Here is a 23,073-nt window from a genome sequence, read left to right as displayed (position 1 = left end):
TTTTTAAAATGACTAATCACAGAAAAACTGATCATCTTCAGATGTCCAGAAACGTTCCCGACTTTCTTCATTCTCTCAGTTAACTGCTTTCTTGTGTCTGGAGGGACGGCAGTCATCGACCTTTTCTTATCTGAGACTAAAAACAGAAAAGGTAATTACTGGAAAACTAATACACAACGTACCAAACATTACATATTCATATCTGCCTGCATATAGTATTTCTGCTTTGTAAATGTTTTAATACATATGTATGTTAGTATGTATGTATGTATGACTCCTGACTTCACTAATCAAAAAGAAGCTTCTTTATTACCCAGGCTCCAGTTTATTCATGTTTCAACTGACTGACTGGCTCTCAATCAGTCATTATTTATTTATACGGCCCTTTACAGGAGCCAAAAGGTGCACAAAGAGCTTCAGAATTCAAAAGTTAAAAACTAACAAACTATACAAAAATGCTAAAGTGCCACTAATTATTAAAAGCCTGCCTGAATAAAAATGTTTTGAGATTAGATTTAAAAAGGTCCAGGTCAGTGATGGTGTGCCGTTCATACAGTATTCGGTTCCACAATCTGAGTGCAGCGACCGAAAAGGCCCGGTCCTGCCAATGTTTGTATTTGGACTTTTGGACAAACATTAAAGACGTATTAGTTGAAATTAAGGTCCTCTCATACTCATGGAAAATAATAATAAATCAGCTAAATGAGGTGGGGTGAGACCGTAAGAGCTTTAAAAGTGATCAGTAACTGCCTTTTCCAGTTCAGGACGATTTTTTAAAAAGACCTGAGCTTGGATAAAAGACATAACTGAAAACTTCTGGCCTCCACTATAGAGGTCAAAGTTGAAATCCTTGTCCAAGGTCACCCCCAAGGTTTTAACTGTGGGTCTAAACTTGGATGTCAGAGCACCAAAGTCACAAGGAGCATCATCACCAAAAAAAGATAGACTGTCTTTTCTTCATTTAACAACTGAAACTTTTGGTGCAGCCACTCTATAATTAACTCTTTTTTTAAACTTGTAACTTGATGATTTGTCTGTTGAACTAAATGATTGTAAGACTGGGTGTATGGTGGGTAACCATCTTGTAAATCATTTAATGTACGCAGACAATCTGGCCCTGTTGTCTCCCTACAGTGCTGGATTGCAGCAGTTACTCAGGGTCTGTGCTAGATATGGTGTCCAGTTTGACATCATGTTTAATCCTAAGAAGAGTGTTATGATTTCTACAACTAAGGAGGATCAGAAGATGAATTCCTTCTTTTTATTTAGAAAATCAAGTTTTGTACGTGGTGAATAACGTGAAATATCCTGAGGGGTGATCTCTGATGATGACGATGATGATGTGAAGCGACAGTGTTGTAAGTTATACATGCAAGTTAATATGTTGGCATGTAAATTTAGTACGTGTGACCCTTTTTCGAACTTATTTCACCTCCTTTTATACGGCTCACTTCTGGTGTAACTAGAGTAAAGCTATAATGAAGAAACTGCAAATAGCCTATCAGAATGCATCTATCCTCCTCAGACTTCCAAGATGGATATCTGCAAATCAAATGTTTGTCATGAGCAACATTTCAACTTTTCATGCCTTACTGAGGAACTTCATGTATAAATTTATGTGACGCTTGGGTGTATCAAACTTTGTAGTAAGAGCTTTGTCAAATGCAATTTATTGTGATACTAGATAGACCTCAAAAATTAAAAAAATATCAGAATAACTGTTTGTCTGCTTTGTGATGGATGTGTTTGTCTTTTTTACTTGATGATTTATTTTATTTTATTTGGTATGGACTACGTTTTATCTCAAAATAAAGAGATATAATGTCAGCTCTGTAGGGTAGGAACATAGATCGATGGGTAAATTGAGAGCTTGGCCTTTTGACTCAGCTCTCTCTTCACCACGACAGACCTGTACAGCGCCCGCTTCACTGCAGACGCTGCACCTATCCGCCTATCGATCTCATGTTTCATTTTTCCCTCATTTGTGAACAAGACCCCAAGATACTTGAACTCCCCCACTTGGGGCAGGACCTCCTCCCTGACCCGGAGAGGACACTCTACCCTTTTCCGGCTCAAGACCATGGCCTCGAATATGGATGAACTGATCCTCATCACGGCCGTGTCGCACTCGGCTACGAACCGCTCCAGTGAAAGTTGTAGATCACTATCTGATGAAGCCAATAGGACTACATCATATGCAAAAAGCAGAGACACAATCCTAAGGCCACCACAACGGATCCCCTCAACACATTGGCTGCTGTTATGTACCCTAGGGTGCCCTAGTGACACCTTCTAAGTTTTGTACATGAGCTGCAGTTGTTTCTTCTTGAGCACGCCTCTCTATTTTAATCACCTTAATTGCAGTCAGCTTGGGAGTTCTGACTGAAGCTCCTATATAAGCTTCAGAGTGTGGTTCTTAGAGTGTGGAGTCGAGGAACTCAGAGGTGGTGGTGCTGCTTGCTGCAGTGCTGTTTGGTACTAGGGTGTTCTCCGCCCACCCTTGTTGTCTCGTTATGAGGTAAGCTCCTGTTGAGGAGATATGAAAGAGCTGCTGAATGCTTTTTGTTTAAGATTTAGGCCTGGGTGCTTAATATATGCATTTAGACCTTGAGTGTGTTTGTGGAAGCCTAGTTCAGCTCAGGTAGAGGGGCCTGAGCTGTGTGATTGTGGACTTTTGGGTGTTTCTGTTTATTGTTCAGGGAGGTGATTTTTTGCTGACCGTGGACGGTCCTGTGATTTGGGTCAGTTTTGTTTCTTTCCTCCCGTTAGCTGTAGTCATTCAGACTAAAGCCCTCTGACTGGGTGAGATTTGGTAGTCCTGTTTTTCGTATTTTTTCTTTACTCCTAGACATCTTTTGGACAGGTAGTCCGCTGTCTGTGAGGCTTCGACGACCCTGTACAGGGTTGGCCCTGCTCAGACGGCGTTATATTGATTTTGGCCAAACTCACCTGGTCCACCTTTCGTTTTATTACTTTTACTTTCTTTTTGTTTGGTGACACGGGTCCTGAAGAAGGTGCTCTCCAGTCCAGGAGGGAGGAGCCCACGAAGACTTCGCCTGCTGCCCGGAGTGAATTATAAAACTTGGGTTAATAAAGTTTTATTTTTAAACCTTCTTTTGGTGTCCTGTGTCCCTTTAAATATGTTAGGTCTGAGCCGGTCGTAACAGCTGCACCTAGAAATTCTATCCATAAAAGTTGTGAACAGAATCTGTGACAAAGGGCAACCTTGGCGGAGTCCAACTCTCACCGGGAACAAGCCCAACTTACTGCCGGTAATTTGGACCAGGCTCTGATACCGGTCATGCAGGGACCCAACAGCCGGTATCAAAGGGCCCGGTACCCCATACTCCCAGAGTACCCCCCACAGGGTTCCCCGAGGGACGCGGTCGAACGCCTTCTCCAAGTCCACAAAGCATAATGTAGACCAGTTGGGCAAACTCCCACGCACCCTCCAGGACCCTGCTGAGAGTGTAGAGCTGGTCCGGTGTTCCACGACAAGGACGAAAACCGCACTGCTCCTCCTGAATCCGAGGTTCGACTATCCGACGGACCCTCCTCTCCAGAACCCTCGAATAGACCTTATCAGGGAGGCTTAAGACGGTCTCTACGGTCCCCCTTTTTGAATAGGGGGACCACCACCCCGGTCTGCCAATCCAGTGGAACTTCACCCGATGTCCACGCAATATTGCAGAGTCGCGTAAGCCAACACAACCGTACAACATCCAGAGCCTTAAGGAACTCCGGGCGAATCTCATCCACCCCTGGGGCCCTGCCACTGAGGAGCTTTTTAACCACCTCAGTGACCTCAGCACCAGAGATTGGAGGGCCCGACCCAGAGTCCCCAGGCTTCGCTTCCTCAGTGGAAGACGTGCCGGTGGGATTGAGGAGGTCTTCAAAGTATTCTGCCCACTGACCCACGACATCCCGAGTTGAGGTCAGCAGCACACCACCCCCACTATAAACAGTGTTGGTGGTGTACTGCTTTACCCCCCTGAGACGCCGGATGGTGGACCAGAATCGCCCCAAAGCCATGTGGAAGTCATTCTCCATGGCCTCTCCAAACTCCTCCCATGCCCGAGTTTTTGCCTCAGCGACCACCCGAGTCGCATGTCGCCTGGACTGCTGGTACCCATCAGCTGCTTCCGGGGTCCCACAGGCCAAAAAGGCCCGATAGGACTCCTCCTTCAGCTTTACAGCACCCCTCACCGCCGGTGTCCACCACCGGGTTCGAGGGTTGCCGCCATGACAGGCACCGACAACCTTGCGGCCGCAGCTCCGGTAAGCCGCCTCGACAATAGAGGCACGGAACATGGCCCACTCGGACTCAATGTTCCCCACCTCCCCCGGAATATGTTCAAAGTTCTCCCGGAGGTGGGAGTTAAAGCCCCTTCTCACAGGAGACTCTGCCAGACGTTCCCAGCAAACCCTCACAATACGTTTGGGCCCGCCAGGTCTGACCGGCATCCTCCCCCACCATCGGAGCCAACTCGCCACCAGGTAGTGATCAGCGGACAGCTCCGCCCCTCTCTTCACCCGAGTGTCCAAGACATGTGGCCGCAGATCAGATGAGATGACGACAAAGTCGATCATCGAACTGCGGCCTAGGGTGTCCTGGTGCCAAGAGCACGTATGGACACCCTTATGCTTGAACATGGTGTTCGTTATAGACAACCCATGACGAGCACAGAAGTCCAACAACAGAACACCACTCGGGTTCAGATCAGGGGGGCTGTTCCTCCCAATCACACCCCTCCAGGTTTCACTGTCATTGCCTACGTGAGCATTGAAGTCCCCCAGCAGAACAATGGAGTCCCCAGGGGGTGCACTTTCCAGTACCCCCTCCAAGGACTCCAAAAAGGGTGGATAATCTGAACTGTTGTTTGGTGCATAAGCACAAACGACAGTCAGAACCCGTCCCCCTACACCCAGGCAGAGGGAGGCCACCCTCTCATTCACCGGGGTGAACCCCAACACACAGGCACCAAGATGGGGGGCAATAAGTATGCCCACTCCTGCTCGGCACCTCTCACCAGGGGCAACCCCAGAGTGGAAGCATGTCCAATCCCTCTCAAGGAAACTGGTTCCAGAGCCAGAGCCATGCGTAGAGGTGAGTCCAACTATTTCTAGCCGTAACCTCTCAACCTCACACACCAGCTCAGGCTCCTTCCCCACCAGTGAGGTGACATTCCACATCCCAATAGCCAGCTTCTGTAGCTGAGGATCAGACCGCCAGGGTCCCCACCCTCATCCACCACCCATCCCACGTTGCACCCGACCCCTTTGGCCCCTCCCACAGGTGGTGAGCCCATGGGAAGGGGGACCCACATCTCCTCTTCGGGCTGTGCCCGGCCAAGCTCCATGGGTAAAAGCTCGGCCACCAGGCGCTCGCCCACGTGCCCCACCTCCAGGCCTGGCTCCAGAGTGGGGCCCCGGTGACCCACGTCCGGACGAGGGAACATCAAGCCCATTTCTTTTTCTCATCATAGGGGCGTTTGAGCTGCACTTTGTCTGGTCCCTCACCTAGGACCTGTCTGCCTTGGGTGACCCTACTAGGGGCAGGAAGCCCCTGACAGCATAGCTCCTAGGATCATTGGGACACTCAAACCCCTTCACCACGGTAAGGTGGCAGCCCAGGGAGGGGAAGAAAGAGCAGCTGATGAAATCTTGGATCTTTCAGTTAAAGAAAAAAAAAGGAAGTGTGTCAGTATGAACCAAGCTGTCAGTTCTGTCACTTTCAGTCTTTGTCACAGTTTTATTTTCAATACTGAAATACCTGATTGGCTGCATATCTTGCAGTCACATCATGTTGTAAGAATGAATTTCCCCTCAGCAGCTCATTCTTGTAAATTAGGATTTTTTTTTTCAGGAAAGTCTTAACAAATGTCCACTGATATGCTGCACGTATAGCTCTTTACATTAACTCTTTCTGTTTAGCCAAAAGTGAACCTAGAGCTGCTCTAAAACCACAAGCAGTAACAGTTTTACAAAGGCAGATTTTGAAAGGCAGTGCTGTACTTTTTGGATTCAGCCAGCCATTAATTTGTTTTAACTCACCAGTTTCCACTGAAGGATCTTGATCCACTCATCTGCCTCCACTCCTGTTTTTGAACAGAGGTAAAACGTTCGCTCGGGAAACACCAGGCTGTGGACGGAGAAACACGTTGAGTAGAGTCCTGCACACCGTCCAAAGAGTGGACACAAAATGATTTTTCAATATGAAGAAGATGCTCTGACCAGTTGGTTATAAGTATTATTAATTGAATATTAGGGGGGAAAGCATTACCATATTTTTCATCCATCCTAGTGCACTAGTGCTTATGCGAATCAGTTTTTGAAATACATCTGATTTGACTGTCAAAGTATATTTATTAAGCAAAAGTTAGACTGAGACACAACTTTATTATAATTTTGAGCAAACAAATAATTGTTTTTAGGTGCATGGTTATCTTGTTAAATTTGCACAGATACTCGTCGCATAAATCCTCCTGTGCACGCTCCGGCAGCTGCCATTTAGCAGCCAATCGATTTTTCGCACAACCCCGGCCCACATTTCTGGGTTGTCTGTAACGTGTAACAAACACGACGCGTCAGCGGTGACACATAATAGATGTGACGTATACAGCGAAGCAACATATTTATGGATTTTCCACTTTTTTAGACATATTTGGACTGATGCAACTTATAGGGTGGTGCGACAAGTAGGGCGAAAATTATGGTAGTTGTTGATTTTTAATCAGCTGCTTTGAGCTTTAGATGCATTTTCCTACTTTTATTTTGAAATGTCACCCAAATGTGCTGGTTTACGTATTGGCATTTTGTTTTTCTCTCCTCCGTTTCATTAGTTATTTGGTTTAGTGTGTTAACCTTTTTATCTTCCTCTTTTAGCCGTTTGTGTTTCTTTTTTCTTCTTCTTCTTTTAGCTTCACATTTTGTTTAAATGGCCTTTACCTCTCAACCTTCTCTCTACCAGTGACAGATCCTCTACGTCTGATGTTGCAGGGATTGTGTTCTGCTGTAAAAACAAATCAACTGTTTTCTATTTTGCAAGGTGTGAAAAACCGAAACACCTGCTTCCTGCGGCGGTTAATAAACTGAATGTAAAAGTGTGCCAATATCGTAAACCTCGGTGAAGCCACAGGCGAGTTTCCTTCAGTCACTCACAAACTTCCTTTTTATGAAACATAAATGTCAGATGTTGCTGCTGAGGGGAAGTACATCATAGAGAAAAACAAAACCACTGAAGCATTCTCTCTGGACATTCGTTTGTTTTGTTCTGCAGATGTTCTTGGTGTCGATGTTTGCGACTTAATGTCATGCTGTAAATCATTTTAAGACCATATGCTCAAAAAACATCTGTTAAAAAATGTTCTAGTCGGGATTCAAAGCTTGTCGTAACACAGAAACAGCATGGATGGAAGTTACGGATGATATTTTTTTGGTCTCAGACTTGTAAAAATTTCCACCTCTATCTTCTACAATTTATCCAAAGTTGGCTCACGGAGGCAAAAGGGCCAAACGCAGCCATCCCGCTCCAGCTCCTCCTGGAGGACCCCAAGGCATTCTCAGACCAGAAAAGATACACAATCCCTCCAGCGACTTCTGGGTCTTCCCCCGGACTTCTTGCCAGTGGGAGGTGCCCAGAAAACCTCCAAAGGGAGGCATCCTAATCAGTTGCCTGAACCACCTCAGCAGACTCCTTCGATGCGAAGGAGCAGCAGCTCTACTCCCAGCTCTCCCTGGATGACGGGGCTTCTCACCCTATCTCTAAGGCTGAGTCCGGGCACCCTACACAGGAAGCTCATTCCACCACCTGGATCTGGTTCTTTTGGTCCTGATCCAAACCTCATCACCATAGGTGAGGGTTGGAATATAGATAGACCAATAAATCCAGTGTTTTGCCTTTCTAATCAACTCTTTCTTCACCACAACCAACCAAAGCAACTCCCTCATTACTGAGGATGGCACCCCAATCATCATTCTTTTAGGTATTTTGTTTTAGTAATACCCTTAAAAGAACTGCTAAAGTACAAAGTGGTGATACTACGATGTAACCAGCATCCAAATAACATTAAACAACTCATAATCTGACTTTTATTTTGGTCATGTCGGTCATGTTTTTTTAATTTTATACTGTAGCTCCGTCAGCTAACATTAGTAGGAAGTAATGTTTCCTCTAAGCTGCACACCTGCGCAGTCGCGCACTGCTTGCACATTCTCTGCGCACAACACAATCTATGTTGCGCAGTTGTGGACTGGCCATTGCGAGCACCCGCACCGACCGCCAAGGAGCTGGACCAAAGGCTTGGTTCCGGTTGTGCACGACTATTTTAAATAAACAATGCATGCGGCTCACTCAGGTGTCCGCCTGCCTGAGTGAGCAGCGAGGGGACAGAACCCCACCACCATCCCGTCCTCTTTCCCTCCCAGGCTGTCTTTCACAGCAGAGACACATACACAACAGCCCACTCTAGCCTGTAATGACTCGTGCTCACCAGGATTATATGTTCGTGCGTGCACTTCTGTACGCAGTTGCGATTTTAGCCTCTTTTTTTAGGGGTGCTCAAGCACTCTTTTGATTTTGATAACGTTAAAAGTGCTGTATTGAGGGCATATGAACTTGCACCTGAAGCATATCGCCAGAAGTTTCTTAGATTAAGAAAGCACTTTAATCAAACTTATGTAGAGTTTGTAAGAGATAAGGAAATTATTTTTGATCGGTGGTGTGCATCTAGAAATGTTAAGGAGTTTGCACAGCTTAAACAGCTCATTTTGATGGAAGACTTTAAAGATTGCTTGCCAGAGAAAGTTGCCACTTATTTAAATGAAAATAAGGAAGTGGATGTGTCAAAAGCTGCGGTGCTCGTTGATGAATGTATGTTAACACACAAAGTTAATTTTGATCACCCACACAACTTTCATAGATTTGAGAAATCTAATGGTAATGGAAAGGATTTTGTAAAAACTGTTTTTTCACCTGTGGAACGAGTTAAACCTGCTCTACCAGGTGGCAGTGAAGGAAAATCTGTTGCGCTGGAGTCAAAAACGGACAGTGGCACGTGCTTTTATAGTAAAAAGAGTGGGCACATTTTGGCTAACTGTCCGGTTTTAAAGAAAAAGAACTCCAAGCCTGTTGCTTTGATTAAAACTGTAAATCATGTTAATCACTCACTTTCATCATAAAAGCCATGTGAGTACGCTGACTTTAAACCTTTTGTTATGGATGGATTTGTTTCTATGTCTGGTAACGGTGAGAGGATTCCTGTGAAAATATTGCGGGATACTGCTGCCTCCCAATCCTTTTGTTTTGGAGGGGATTTTACTATGTTGGTTTTGATGTTCCAGTTTGTGGTTTTTGTATGCAAGACATTGGTGTTCCCTTGCACAAAGTTATGATCCAGTTTGAACTGTGGTCTGGTGATGATGTGGTTAGGATGCGCCCTACTTTTCCTATAGTGGGCGTCTCCATGCTCATGGGAAATGATTTAGCTGGAGGTCGAGTATTAGTTACTCCTGACGTTACACCTGTCCCAGTATTGTACACAAGTCCAGATGAACAAGAGATCGTGTCAGAAGCGTCTCGCCTGGGCCAAAGACTGGACTGCTGCTGAGTGGTCCAAAGTTATGTTCTCTGATGAAAGTAAATTTTGCATTTCCTTTGGAAATCAAGGTCCCAGAGTCTGGAGGAAGAGAGGAGAGACACAGAATCCATGTCGCTTGAGGTCCAGTGTCAAGTTTCCACAGTCAGTGATGGTTTGGGGTGCCATGCCATCTTCTGGTGTTGGTCCACTATGTTTTCTGAGGTCCAAGGTCACCGTAGCCACCTACCAGTAAGTTTTAGAGCACTTCATGCTTCCTGCTGCTGACCAACTTTATGGAGATGCAGATTTAATTTTCCAACAGGACTTGGCACCTGCACACAGTGCTAAAGCTACTAGTACCTGGTTTAAGGACCATTCTATCCCTGATCTTAATTGGCCAGTAAACTCACCTGATCTTAACCCCATAGAAAATCTATGGGATATTGTGAAGAGGAAGATGTGATACTCCAGACCCAACAATTCAGAAGAGCTGAAGGCCACTATCAGAGCAAGCTGGGCTCTCATAACACCTGAGCAGTGCCACAGACTGATCGACTCCATGCCACGCCGCATTGCTGCAGTAATCCAGAAAAAAGGAGCCCCAACTAAGTATTGAGTGCTGCACATGCTCATACTTTTCATGTTCATACTTCTCAGTTGGCCAACATTTCTAAAAAAATGTAAGTAAAATTCTAATTTTCTGAGATACTGAATTTGGGGTTTTCATAAGTTGTCAGATAATCATCCCCATTAAAAGAAATAAACATTTGAAATATATCAGTCTGTGTGTAATGAATGAATGTAATATACAAGTTTCACTTTTTGAATGGAATTACTGAAATAAATCAACTTTTTCATGATATTCTCATTTTATGACCAGCACCTGTAGTTACTTTTGCCACAGAACATTGGTAAATTCAGGTAAGACGGAGCAGAAGATGGTGGCTTTAATTTCAGATTAGATCTAGAACAAGCCGAGTTCTGTGGACTTTAAAACATGACCAAAGTACAAAATAAGTAATTACGTTTATTTTCTTTTTGTATATACAGCGTCAGCAGATGAGATGTAGGTTTTAGTTTCTCCACAGCTAATAACTCCAACTAATGTAATTCAATTGATGTTGGAGAGGTTTGTGTGAGTGACGAGGATATTTATAAACTTCTTAGATTCTGGCTGAAATGCTCTGCTCTGGTGGTTCAGTCTGGTAGACAACCGCTTTTAGATTTTTGATTTATGGGTTCCAATCTTACCACCAAACCCCTTTTGGTTAAAATGGCACAACTGAAAAGATGAATGCATTATGAGAAATGCTTTGAGTGTGGAAGGTGCTGGTGGTTCAGTCTGGTAGACAGCTGCTCTCAAATGTCAGGGTTGTCAGTTCAAATCTTACCACCAAACCACTTTTGGTCAAATTGGCACAACTGAAAGATAAATGCACCCGGAGAAACAGTCTTTGGTTCAGTGTGGTAGACATCTGCTTTTAGATCTGAGGTTTGTTGGTTCAAATCTTACCACTCATACACTTTTAAAGTCAAATCAGATAAATGTGCCTGGAGAAATGTTCAAAGTGTGACAGGTGCTCCTGGTTCAATGGGGTAGACAGCTGTCTTTAGATCTGAGGTTTGCTGGTTCAAATCTTGCCACTGAAATATTTTTATTCAAATTGGCATAAATAAAAAGATAAATGTGCCTGGAGAAATGTGTATAATCAAAAAAGAGTTAGTGGTGCAGTTAGGTAGACATCTGCTTTCAAATTTGAGGGTTGAGGGTTCAAATCTTACCACTGCACCACTTTTAGTGAAATTAGCTAAATTAAAAAGATAAATGCGCCCGGAGAAATGCTCAAATTGTGACAGGTGCTCTTGGTTCAGTGGTGTAGACAGCTGTCTTTGGATCTGAGGTTTGCTGGTTCAAATCTTACCACTCATACACTTTTTATAGTCAAATCAGCATAAATATAAAGATAAATGCGCCCGGAGAAATACTCTCAGTGTGAAAGGTGCTGGTGGTGTGGTGGCTCTGTGCACGCATGCAAGGTGCAAGCAGTGCAACACCAGGTTCAATACCTGCCTCCTGCCAGTACCTGGATCATGCTAAACAGTCCCACAGTAGTGGGTCAGGGAGGAGGCCGTGTCTCCTCCCTGAAAAATTCTCATCTGAAAATGGAGGGTTATGGAACTTGACACGACATTTTCCGCCAGAAAAAGTAGGAAAATGCTGGGAAATATTTTGTCTTTTCAATGTCATTAATGCCTTTTATATCATTTTGTTTTTAATGACATTTCTGCAATAAAACTTTGTTCCTTCTTTACTTTACTTTACTTTGTATGAACACTTGACATGTCAGATAAACTTTGAAAACAAAATATTTCCCAGTATTTTCCTACTTTTTCTGGCAGAAAATGTCGTTTCAAGTTCCATAACCCTCCATTTTCAGATGAGAATTTTTCAGGGAGGAGGCACGGCCCCCTCCCTGACCCACTACTGTGGGACTGTTTAGAATGATCCAGGTACTGGCAGGAGGCACGTCTTGAACCTGGTGTTGCACTGCTTGCAGATTGCACCTTACAAGCAGTGCACAGAGCCACCACACCACAAGCACCTTTCACATTTAGAACATTTCTCCGGGCGCATTTATCTTTATATTTATGCCAATTTGACAAAAAGTGGTGCAGTGGTAAGATTTGAACTCTCAACCCTGAGGATTGAAAGCAGCTGTCTACCTAACTGATCCACCAAATCTTTTCATGCAGTAGTTTTCTCCGGGCGCATTTATCTTCTCAGTTTTGCCGATCTGACTAAAAGTAGCTCAGTGGTAAGACTTGAACCCACAACCCTCAGAGTTGAGAGCAGCTGTCTACCAAACTGAACCACCAGCACCTTCCATACAAAGAGCATTTCTCAAAGCATAGTTATCTTTTCAGTTTTGCCGTTTTGACAAAGTAGTTTACTGGTATGATTTGAACCCACAAACCTCAGATTTAATGGCAGCTGTCTACCTAACTGAACCACCAGAGCAGAACCCTTCAGTCAGAAAATAAGAAGTTTTTCCTGTCTTTTTGCTTTAATGTTTGTCGATACGACAAACGTCTCACTAAATACTTCAAGTAACGCCGCAACCTTTACTACTTCCACATTACAGCTATCTTTCTTTCTTTGTCCGAGGTTAGCGCACCTTGGGTTACATTTCCTCGTCGGTGGAGTGATCTTACCGTTTACGTAAAATATTTGATAATGTTCTTATAGAAACAATTCCTGAATGTTGTTCATACTGTGTTAATGCTACATGCTAGCCCATTACTGAAGTTTTAATTATGTATTTTAAGCTATTCATAAACATGATGGATGATGAGCATATTGCTTTATGCTAGGCCATTAGTAAGAAGGAGTGATTATTATTATCGTTTCATATATGATAGTAATTTTCTTTCACCCTAAAACTTAACTTAGGCGACACTTTCTTAGATTGTGACTAGGATGAGTGAGAGAAGTGGAGCATGCTCTATTCACACAAGGAAAGCTGTTGGTCAGGATACTTCGTGTTGTGCCATTAACTCTAAAATAGTTATTGAATCAAGTGTTACTTGTGTAAGTACAACTAGATGTTAAACAACCCATTAAAATGTTCTGATGCGTGCTCAATAATCCAGGTAGAAAAATCTAAAAAAGTTAAGTCAGGTCTTCTGGGCGTTCAAAAAAAAAAACAAAATAATTGTAGAAATGTTTCATCTTTCATCTGACTGAAGAAGTCTTTCGGATGAAAGACAAAACATTTCTACAATTTTTTTTGTTTTGTTTTGTGTTTTAAACATCCAGAGGACCTGACTTAACTTTTTTAAAACCCATTAAAATACACCAGGATGCAGGAAATGGCAACTACTTTATTCAAAATTTTCTGGGGGAGGACCCCCAGGCCCCCACCATTGTGTCAACACCCCCTCCCCCACATTACAAATATGCTTCTGACACTAATGGCCACCTTGTTGCTAACCATCTTCCAGAGCAGGACAGGCTCCAACTGGATCTCGCCCAGTCCAAAGCAGAACTCTTACATATAACATATCACACATCTCATGATCAAAAAGATTATTGTCTTTTTCATTTGAAGTGGGTCAAATCACTTATATTAAAAGTAAACTGATGGAAATTGTTGCTTTAATTTGATTCTTTTAATAAGCCATGTAGCTTGCTATGATCCCAGGTTTTGAACAGGAGTGATACTGGTGTGTGACCACAGCGTGCACATCTGATGTTGCTCACAGTGGTCCTCAATGCGCTCAGGGAGCTTGTGTTTGCCCAGACTCATGATAAATTACAGGGAACATTTAGTTGGTGATATCTACAGCTGTCACAAGGATTAAAAATGAGCTTTGACACGCACCTTTAGGTTCAAGAACATCTTTAACCCTAAAAATATCTGCATTAGGTAATTCACTGTATATTCTGGCTGCTTGTATTTTGCATGAAATGTTTCAGACAGGGTCCTCTGCCTTTGTATGTGTTGGATGAACTGGAAATGACTAAATGGATTCTGACTTTAAGAAGCATTGTAGCAGCTTAAACATGTAAATGTTTGTTTATTATCCACTTTAAATGTATTTTTTATTGTTATATTGAAATCGCTGTCATGTTAACTTTTTTTAATCAATACTGCCCTTTAATATAAATAAATAAATAAATAAAGCTTCTGTTCAAGAGTCAAACCCGTGTTTTAAATCTTGTACCAGAAGCAGTTGACTCTGTCCTGAGAGTAGTCAAACTGGACTGCAGAGCACGATCTTAGATCCAGGGTCCGAATGGGCTCCTCACACTGCAACAAGGAGATGGTTGACGTGTGAACACTGCAAGCTCAAATCATCCGTTTGCAGATTAAACAGTGCAGGTATCAAAATCAACACTGTGAAGCGATATCCAGCATGCATTGTCTCAGAACGGAGAAGATCCTCACCATTTTGTCTTTGAAGTATTTCAGTTCATATCGGTAGAGTGTGAACCACCTCTGTTTCCAGCTCTACAAAATTATACAAAAAAAAATATATATATAACCTCTCCTAGAGTCAGTTTGAACTCTAAACCAAACATCGACTAGAATCACAAGCTCGGTTATGAAGGGGTGCGATGATTACCATACAACAGTTCTTACCTTTACAAACGCACCTTGTTTCACCAGGTACCCCTCCTTTGTGCCAAGCTGTAAAGACATGTTTGTGTCAGTGGAAACTTGACACTACAGCAGTGAAGTCTCAGGATAAATGTAGTTAGAAAGCTGCCCGAGTAAGAGAGAAGCACTGTTTTCCAAAGCAGTGAAGGGAGACCAACAAGTCAAGTCACACAGGTGAGGGGGCATGGCTGAAAGCTTGGATCCAGTTTCAGGAGGAGTCATGATGCACAAAGGTCAAATACAAGCTCTGAAAAGCAACAAGCTGATCAGTCAATCAATGCAGTTGATCAGCATTTCCTGAGGCTATTTCTCTCTGAATTATCCTTTTAGCAGTAGGACTGGTCTTAGTGTAGTTCATAGTAAACAAAAGTTTGTAAATTGTTGATCCGAGGTAGTATTTGTCTAATTTACAACTTGGAAAGTACCAGAATATTCATAAAGTGTCCTGACACACTAACCTTTTGAAAAGTCCCGTCTAACAGCAGGTGTTATGAAAGAGGGCTGTGGTTATTTTCCGCACTTGTGCCTGCTAGTTATCTTTAGAGCATTTGCAAAAAAAAAAAGCTTCCTTGCAATTAAATTTAACTCACTTTTATGCACCTGCACGTTTTTGTCAAGTCAAAATGCCAGCAGTGAAGTAAGAATGCTGAAAAGAGGAGGTTTTGCTTTTTTAGCAACTGTAAAAGTACCAACTTTACTAGTATCTGAGTAATACTAGCAGTATCTGTCCTTTAATGTGGGACATGCTGGACTGTGTTTGTATTTACTGAAAAAAAAAAGAGTGCAAAGCAAAAAAATGTGTAGAAGGGATAAAGTTATTTTAAACGTTATTAATTTTGTGAGCTGAAAAGTACATTTCTGTTGTTCTCTGATCTTCTCCTGAACTTAGACATAATGCTTAATAGATATGAAAGTGTATTATACCGCAGGTGCAATAGCCACCAGATCATCCTGCGTGCGGCCCGTCTGTATGGCGGTGTGAACCCGCACAGACTCGTAGATGGACGGCTCCTCCACGTGCCACGGGTACGGACACTTGAGCACCATGAGTGTTCCTGATTCAAACACAGAGATGACCGATGGTAAAACATAAAGGAAAAGATGAGCACCGACAGCACAACGGACACGCATCTCTGATGTGGAAAGCATGCAGCCGTTTGTACCGTTTATGTATTCATGCATGGTCCAAAACCTCCTTTGAAAGAGCAACAAATTGCACAACAGTTTTACAGTTTTATTGTTATTTTTAATCAATATAAGTCAGAATTCATAACTAAATTACAAAATTTTGATGCATCACATTCTAAACTGCATCAAAATGTAAACAAATTTTTAAAATTACTTTGGAAAGATAATCTTATTTCAACAATTTTTCAGTCAGGTCATCTGGACGGTTTCTTTTTTTTTTGTGCTGAAACGTTTCACCTTCCATCCAGAAGGCTTCATCAGTCAAGGAAACATACAACACAAAAATGATTGGATTGATTGAAAGTGGAACAAACCAGTTATGTTGGTGCTAAGATGGTTTCTGGATAATCTTATTTCATTAAATAATTTATGAATTTGATTTATTACAACCTTAATGCCTTTTTAAGATTTTGGTACTTGCTTAAAAGAAAAGACAAAACATTTGACTTCTGTTTTTCCAAATTAAAAACAGACATACAGCAAGTAGGGGTGAGTAAAGTTTTAAAATAACGATACAATAGAATGGTCATCTGTACATTTTTTTGTTTCATCCTTCATCCAAAGGATTTCATCTGTCAGGAGCCACAACAAACTCAGTCCCACAAGCAGCACACTCACATAGTGGACCAACCAGTTTTCTGGTGATGAGATGGTTTCTGACTCTTCTGAGGCAGCCATAGCCAAAGTGGTTCAAAAACATCAAAGAAAAAAATAAAATACGTCCAAATGACCTGACTGATCTTTATTGTATTTTTATCTGGATTATTGAGAATGAACTTTGGTGTTTTGAACCACTTTGTCCATGGCTGCCTCAGAGAAGTCAACGGGGGAGAGGGTGGGCTCCAGAAACCATCTTTTCACCAGCAAACTGGTTGGTCCACTATGTGAGTGCGCTGCTTGTGGGACTGAGTTTATTTGTGGCTCTTCAGACTGATGAAATCCTTTGGATGAAGGACGAAACGTCTCATCAAAAAAGTAACTGTCCAGATGACCTGATTGAACTTTGTTGGATTTTTTTACCTGGATTATCGAGCATGAATTTTGACGATAAGGTAGAATATAATATGTTGTCCCTACAGGGAAATTTGCAGCTATCAGGCTCTTTGAGGCTTTGAACATAACTTGGTGTTTTTTTAAGCTGGTTGCTTTTTTCATCTATGACGGTTCTTAGATATCAATTATACATTTTACATCTCAAATTTCAGACTAAATAGTTCAGGTTTAGGTGGAAACTAGCAAGTTTTAAACCATCTGAACTGCATCAAACTCAAGATCGGCTCACTAATCAAACAGAAGTTTAGGAATTTAAGTTTTCTTTGCATTAAACCCATTTTGATTAGGACTGCTCATTAGGTGATGTGTTTGCAGATTTTTAGCTCAATCGTTTAAAGCTTTAAAATGTGAAGTGGGCCGCTTCAAGCAGTTTCAACTAGAGATAAAAAGTGTACAAAAAGAATAGTTTAAATGTTTGCAATGTAGCGAAGAGCTTAAATATTTTCTGAAAAAAAAAAAGTGTTTCCTAAATATTATAACAAATAAATTCCTCATAAGATCCCATGCTAACAATAAATTAATCTAAAATAAATCTAATCATGACCAGAAACACAATTTGATTTTTAAAAAACTAATTCAAACCATCCCATTTATTTCCCCAGACCTCTCCTAAGGGGACAATGACAATTTTTGACTTTTAAAACCTCTTGACTGAGTTGAAGTCCAACCAAGTGTGGCCCTTTGCAGCCATGTATATCTTTTTTTATCATATAAGTATTTGCTGCACTGAAAGACAAAATAAATAAAAGGAAATTGGAACAATCTAAATGGTCTTTAAAAATGTCAGCTTCAACTAGATATCATTAAAGAGTACTTGAGTATAAGTATGGAACGAATTAAAGCAGCGTTTGATTGGAAACAGAGGACTGAGGTGCGTACCTGTGTCACTCCCCAGCAGAGGCTGGTTGGCGAAGTGGTTGATGAAATCCTGAAAACTGGAGAACTCATTAAACCCGAACATGTAGACGTTGTCTCTGCGCGTCACTTGAAAATGCTTCACCGAGTCCTTCGCTCTGCGTTTAAACAACAACAAAAAATCAAACGATAGTGTTTCGTTTTTAACAATAATGACCAACAAAAGGGCACCAGCAAACTGTACATCAAACCGAACAAACATTTAGCTGAGATTTTTAAATGTATAATACTGTTGTAACGTTCCATTGTTGTTCCATCCATCCATTTTCTTTACCCGTTTATTCCATTTTGGGTCACGGGGGTCGCTGGTGCCCATGTCCAGCAATCACTGTGCGAGGGGCGGGGTACACCCTGGACGGGTCGCAAGTCCATCACAGGGCCACATAGAGACAAACGAGACAAACAACCATTCACTCTCTCACTCACACCTAGGGGCAATTTAGAGTTACGAATCAGCCTAACATGCATGTTTTTGGTCTGTGGGAAGAAACCGGAGTACCCGGAGAAAACCCACGCATGCACGGAGAGAACATGCAAACTCCACCCAGAAAGGCCCCCGGACCGGGGTTTGAACCAGGGACCTGCTCGCTGAGAGGCAGCAGCTCTACCAGTTGCGCCACCGTGTTGCCCCATTGTTGTTCCATTATTTTTAAATTAACATTTTATTTTAAATTATTATTCAATAATAGACCACAGAAAAACAAATGACTCATCTTTACTTTGATAAACTTTACATTATTTTTTAAAGGAAAGCAAATACTTTTGCAACCATGAGGAATAAAATTTCTATTTGAGTTTATAGCTGTAAGATTAAATCTGTTTTTAAAATTTAATTGTTGAAAACTATGTAAAAGTAAAACGAGTTGCTTGACAAACGGCAGGTTTCTGCCTCCAGCTGCTTTCAAGGCTAAAGGTTCAATGTTCTTTATTGACACTCGCATCACATGTGGTACATGAGGTGGAACAAAATTGTGTACTCAAGTTCCCAGTTACACCCAAAACAGCAAAAATATAAAGTATAAAAAAAGAAACAGTAAACAAGGATCTAAGATATATGCTAAACCTGTGGTTCCCAACTCTAGTCCTTGAGGAACACCATCCTGCATGTTTTAGTTGTTTCCCTGCTTTGACACACCTGATTTGAATGAATTGGTGATTTACAGGATTTAGCAGAACTTGAAGAAGTAATTAAATCACTGTGTGTTGAAGCAGAGAAACAACTAACACATACAGGATGTTGTTCCTCAAGGACCAGAGTCGGGAACCACTGCTCTAAACAATATGTAATATAATACAGTGTATTAAGAAGTAGCCTGAACATGAGTCTGTTGTGAGCAGATGGGTATGCATCAACATCAAGATCATGGAACCAACAAAAGCAGTTTGGTTAAAATGAGAACATTTTCAGGTGAAGTTGATCAACTCTGACTCGTCCAGCTGTTCTGCTTCCCAAAGACCATATTCTTCTTTCTTGATCTTATTAAAAAAAATAAACAGTGTTCATTTGAAGCACTGATTTACTGATTTGTTCTGTTAATCGTTAGTTGCAGCGTTGCAACCAAACCAGCATTAGTATTTGTGGATATTAAAGATCAGCCTTTATAAAATATAGATTTAAGCATGAATATATCTAGATAAATTGAACAGAGCGTGCTGGACAGACCCTGAACTCCTCCATCTCCTCTTGACTTCCGCCTGTTTGTTTTCACTGAATCAGTCCTGGTTTGATCAAAGAGATGAGCCAAGAATCTGTTTCTGCTTTTTGAGGAGACTTCCCTGCTGCGTGACTGACCTGACGGACAGAGCGAAACAACCTGGACCATCGTTACTGTTCCTCAGGAGGTAACTTCCATCCGCCCCGTTGGACAGGAGAAGGGCCTCTGCAGCGTGCCGGGACAGGTCGTAGTGGTACCACCTTCAGAAAGATCACAAAACCATCAGCTGAAGGGACACAGATGGAATCAGCTTCAGGAATCAGGAGTACAAACTTGAATCCAAACAGACACAAGCTGTGATTTAAATCAGCAGCAGATTATTTAAATTCAGCTCCACAATGGCAAAAATCAACTAGAGAAATTGGACTTCCTGTGAAAATTCAGTGTGAATGCAAATTGTAGAAGAACTTGCTAAAAAAAACAAACAAAAAAAAAAACAGCTGAAATTAGCTAAAAACTTGCTGAAATGTAGCTGAAATTGAAGAACAAGCCTAAGTTAGCAGAAGAGAGCAGAAAAAACAGATTTGCTGAATTACATTTAAATAAACAGAAATGATCACAGAAATGAGAAAATTAATTAAAAAGCTGAAATTAGCAACAACAAAAAAAAGGTGAAAAGTCAGAAAAGAGCTTAAACTACCAAGAGGAAGTGGAAGGAGCTGAAATGAGCTAAAATAAATGTGTAAATAGTTGAAAAAGCTAAATTTAGTGCAAAAAGGGCTAAATAGTAACTGAAATAGCAGAAAAAGCTGAAAAACAGCTGACATTAGCTAAAACAGGTTGAAATGTAGCTGAAATTGAAGAACAAGCCCAAGTTAGCTGAAGAGAGCAGAAAGAGCACACCTGCTAAATTAGATTTAAATAAGCAGAAATGATCACAAAATTAGGAAATTAGCTTAAAAAAAAGCTGAAATTAGCAACAACAACAAAAAAGCTGCAAAGTAGCTAAAAAGGTAGAAAAAAGCTTAAACAACCAGGAGGAAATGGAAGGAGCTGAAATGAGCTAAAAAAAAAGTGGAATTAGTTGAAAAAGTTAAATTTAGCACAAAACAGTGAAAAAGTATTGTATCTGAAACTGGCAGAAAAAAGCTGAAAGGAGCTGAGATTAGCAGAAATAAGTTAATTAGGCTGAAAGTAATAGACATTACCAAAAATAACTTGAATTTATCTGAAAACCGCTGAAATTAGCTGCAAAATGCTAAAAAAAAAAGGTAGCTGATAATGTAGAATAAGCTTAAATTAGCATAAGAAAGCAGAAAGAACATATCAATGGGATTTACCTGTCTAAATAAAGGTTGAATGAATACGTTTACCCAATTAGACTGAAAGAAGCGGAAATGAAAACACAATCGTGGACATATCTGAAAAAAGCTGAAATTATCACACACAAAAAACAGCTTAAAAGTAGCTAAAATGTTCTAAAAGAAGCCTGAATTACCAGAAGGAAGTGGAGAGAGACAGTTAAATGTTGTAAACAGATCTAAAGATTTGAAGGATGGAAAATGAGCTCAATTAATTTCCTATGAGAAAAAAAATTGGCAGAAAAAGCTAAATATTTCAAAAAGCTAAAGTTGCACAAATATCAAAAATCATAGCACCGTTCTCCCGAACGAGCTGAAGGTTTTGATATTTGTTGAAATAGCACATTTGTGGAACTAGAAAAATGCCGAATAAGATACAGAAGAAAAATGGATCACAATAGTGTGAATGCTTCATAAGCGTTGGCGCAGACTAAAAACTGGTTTCAGAAACTTGGATCTACATTTCTTTTCCCACTATTGTTCTCGACCTCAATGACAGCAGATCACACCACCCTGATGTTCCCCATCTGATCCAGTTCAAAGCTGATCTCCAGATTTAATGAGTTTGAATTTATCATCAGGTCCGTGGAGCCTTAGGAGGGCTCATCTCTGTCCTGCTGACGGAAACATTTTCACCATAAAACACTCCAGCAGATGTTAAAACCTTCCTAACATGTCTGAAGATTTCTCATTAACTCCGTTTGAAAAGCTTCAGGAGCTGCATTCCTCTTTGACTCTTCTTCCATTTTAAAACTCTGTAAATAAGGACGTTCTTTATACTTGTAATTAAATTTAATTTGTTTGACCGACACCGTATAAAGCCCAACCACTTAGACAATGTGGAAAAACAGAAACTTGCGACTAAAATAAGAAACTTTCATAAGTGTAACTGACAGATGTGAAGGAAACTGGTCAAGGGAATGTGAAAGTTCCTCATTTGCATTCATATTTATGGAGGTTTCTTAAAATAAAAAATAAAAAAAACATCTCAGAAAAAGTGAGATGTTAAAAGACAAAAAAGCTGAGATCAGCCCACATTTCTCTGTGAAAACATCCTGAAGGGTAAACAACGGGATCAGCGGCCACATCTGGTGATTACACTTCTGCAGCCTCTCAGAGCTGCAGCCACGTAACCTGAAATATCACCTGCAAGAACCAACTTTTTATGTTTTAAATCCATTTATTACACATATCAGAACAAAATAATTATATTGATTTCTGTCAGCAAAAACATCTGCTTCTCACAGTTCGACTTAATGTCAGCAGTCTGGTTTTAGTTTGTCCTGTTATGGCAAATTGAACTATGAATTAAAAAACAATGGTTACAAGAAGACTTGATATTGTGCCATAAATGCTTCCATTTTAATGTAACACGACTTTAATATACAAAAACAAAATCTGAGGTCAGACAAGATAGAAATAATTGTCCTAAAGAGATACATTTTAATTTATTGCCATTATTGTGCATTGCTAACTTTTGTTTACTAAATCCTAATCAAAAGAAATAGATGCGATCAAACTGTAAAAATTATTGAAAGTTTTCTCTGAAAACCAAGAAAGTGCAATAAATCTGAACAGCAAGATAAAATTATAATCAGTCAGCATGAGTGATTTTAGATTTAATCATTTCCTTCCTGCTGCAAGTCAAACTTCTCATGAACGTAAAAATCAGAACGTCAGGCGGTCTCACCCTAAAGTCTCCAGCTCGTCGCTCATGTCCTCGTTGGAGGCATCACTGTAGACGCTCATGTCTCCTGTGGTCTCCTCAGAGGTCAGAGATCATCTGAAGCTGCTGCAGCTGAAAGAGAAGGAAGTGAAAGGACTCGGTCCGATTCAGACACGCCCAAGAGGAAATGAATGCTCGCGTTTAGTTTTTGTAGTTTGACAAATAATTAATTCAACAAACTGACTGTAACTGTCTGAATAGCATTATGTAATTTACCTCCTTTTCTATTCAAAATGTTTTTTTATTTATTAAAAATGTGCTAATATGGTTCAACAAATTAACCCTCGCTCACCTAACAAAAACAGGAACAGCTGAAGACGACACACACTCCATTACAAATAAATACATTAAAACCAAATGCACACCTATTTGATTAAATACTGAAGTGGTAAAAAAAATAGAAAAAAATGTACAATACAAACTCAGTTTATATCA

General features: G+C 41.1%; 1 protein-coding gene across 1 annotated transcript; it reads right to left on the bottom strand.

Moving 5' to 3' along the window:
* Positions 1-72: 72 nt before the first annotated feature.
* Positions 73-22,661, bottom strand: dapp1 (dual adaptor of phosphotyrosine and 3-phosphoinositides). The gene is made up of 9 exons (XM_037694713.1): positions 22,603-22,661; positions 19,689-19,811; positions 17,861-17,994; positions 15,665-15,795; positions 14,723-14,770; positions 14,528-14,590; positions 14,304-14,389; positions 6,055-6,142; positions 73-136 (listed from the first exon to the last, which is right to left on the bottom strand). The coding sequence occupies exons 1-9, from the start codon at positions 22,659-22,661 to the stop codon at positions 113-115; spliced, it is 756 nt and encodes a 251-aa protein (XP_037550641.1). The 3' UTR covers positions 73-112.
* Positions 22,662-23,073: the final 412 nt, after the last annotated feature.

Source organism: Nematolebias whitei, chromosome 21 (assembly GCF_014905685.2).
Source record: "Nematolebias whitei isolate Nwh7 chromosome 21, NemWhi1, whole genome shotgun sequence".
Taxonomy (NCBI): domain Eukaryota; kingdom Metazoa; phylum Chordata; class Actinopteri; order Cyprinodontiformes; family Rivulidae; genus Nematolebias; species Nematolebias whitei.
This window is presented reverse-complemented; position numbering and strand designations above follow the sequence as displayed.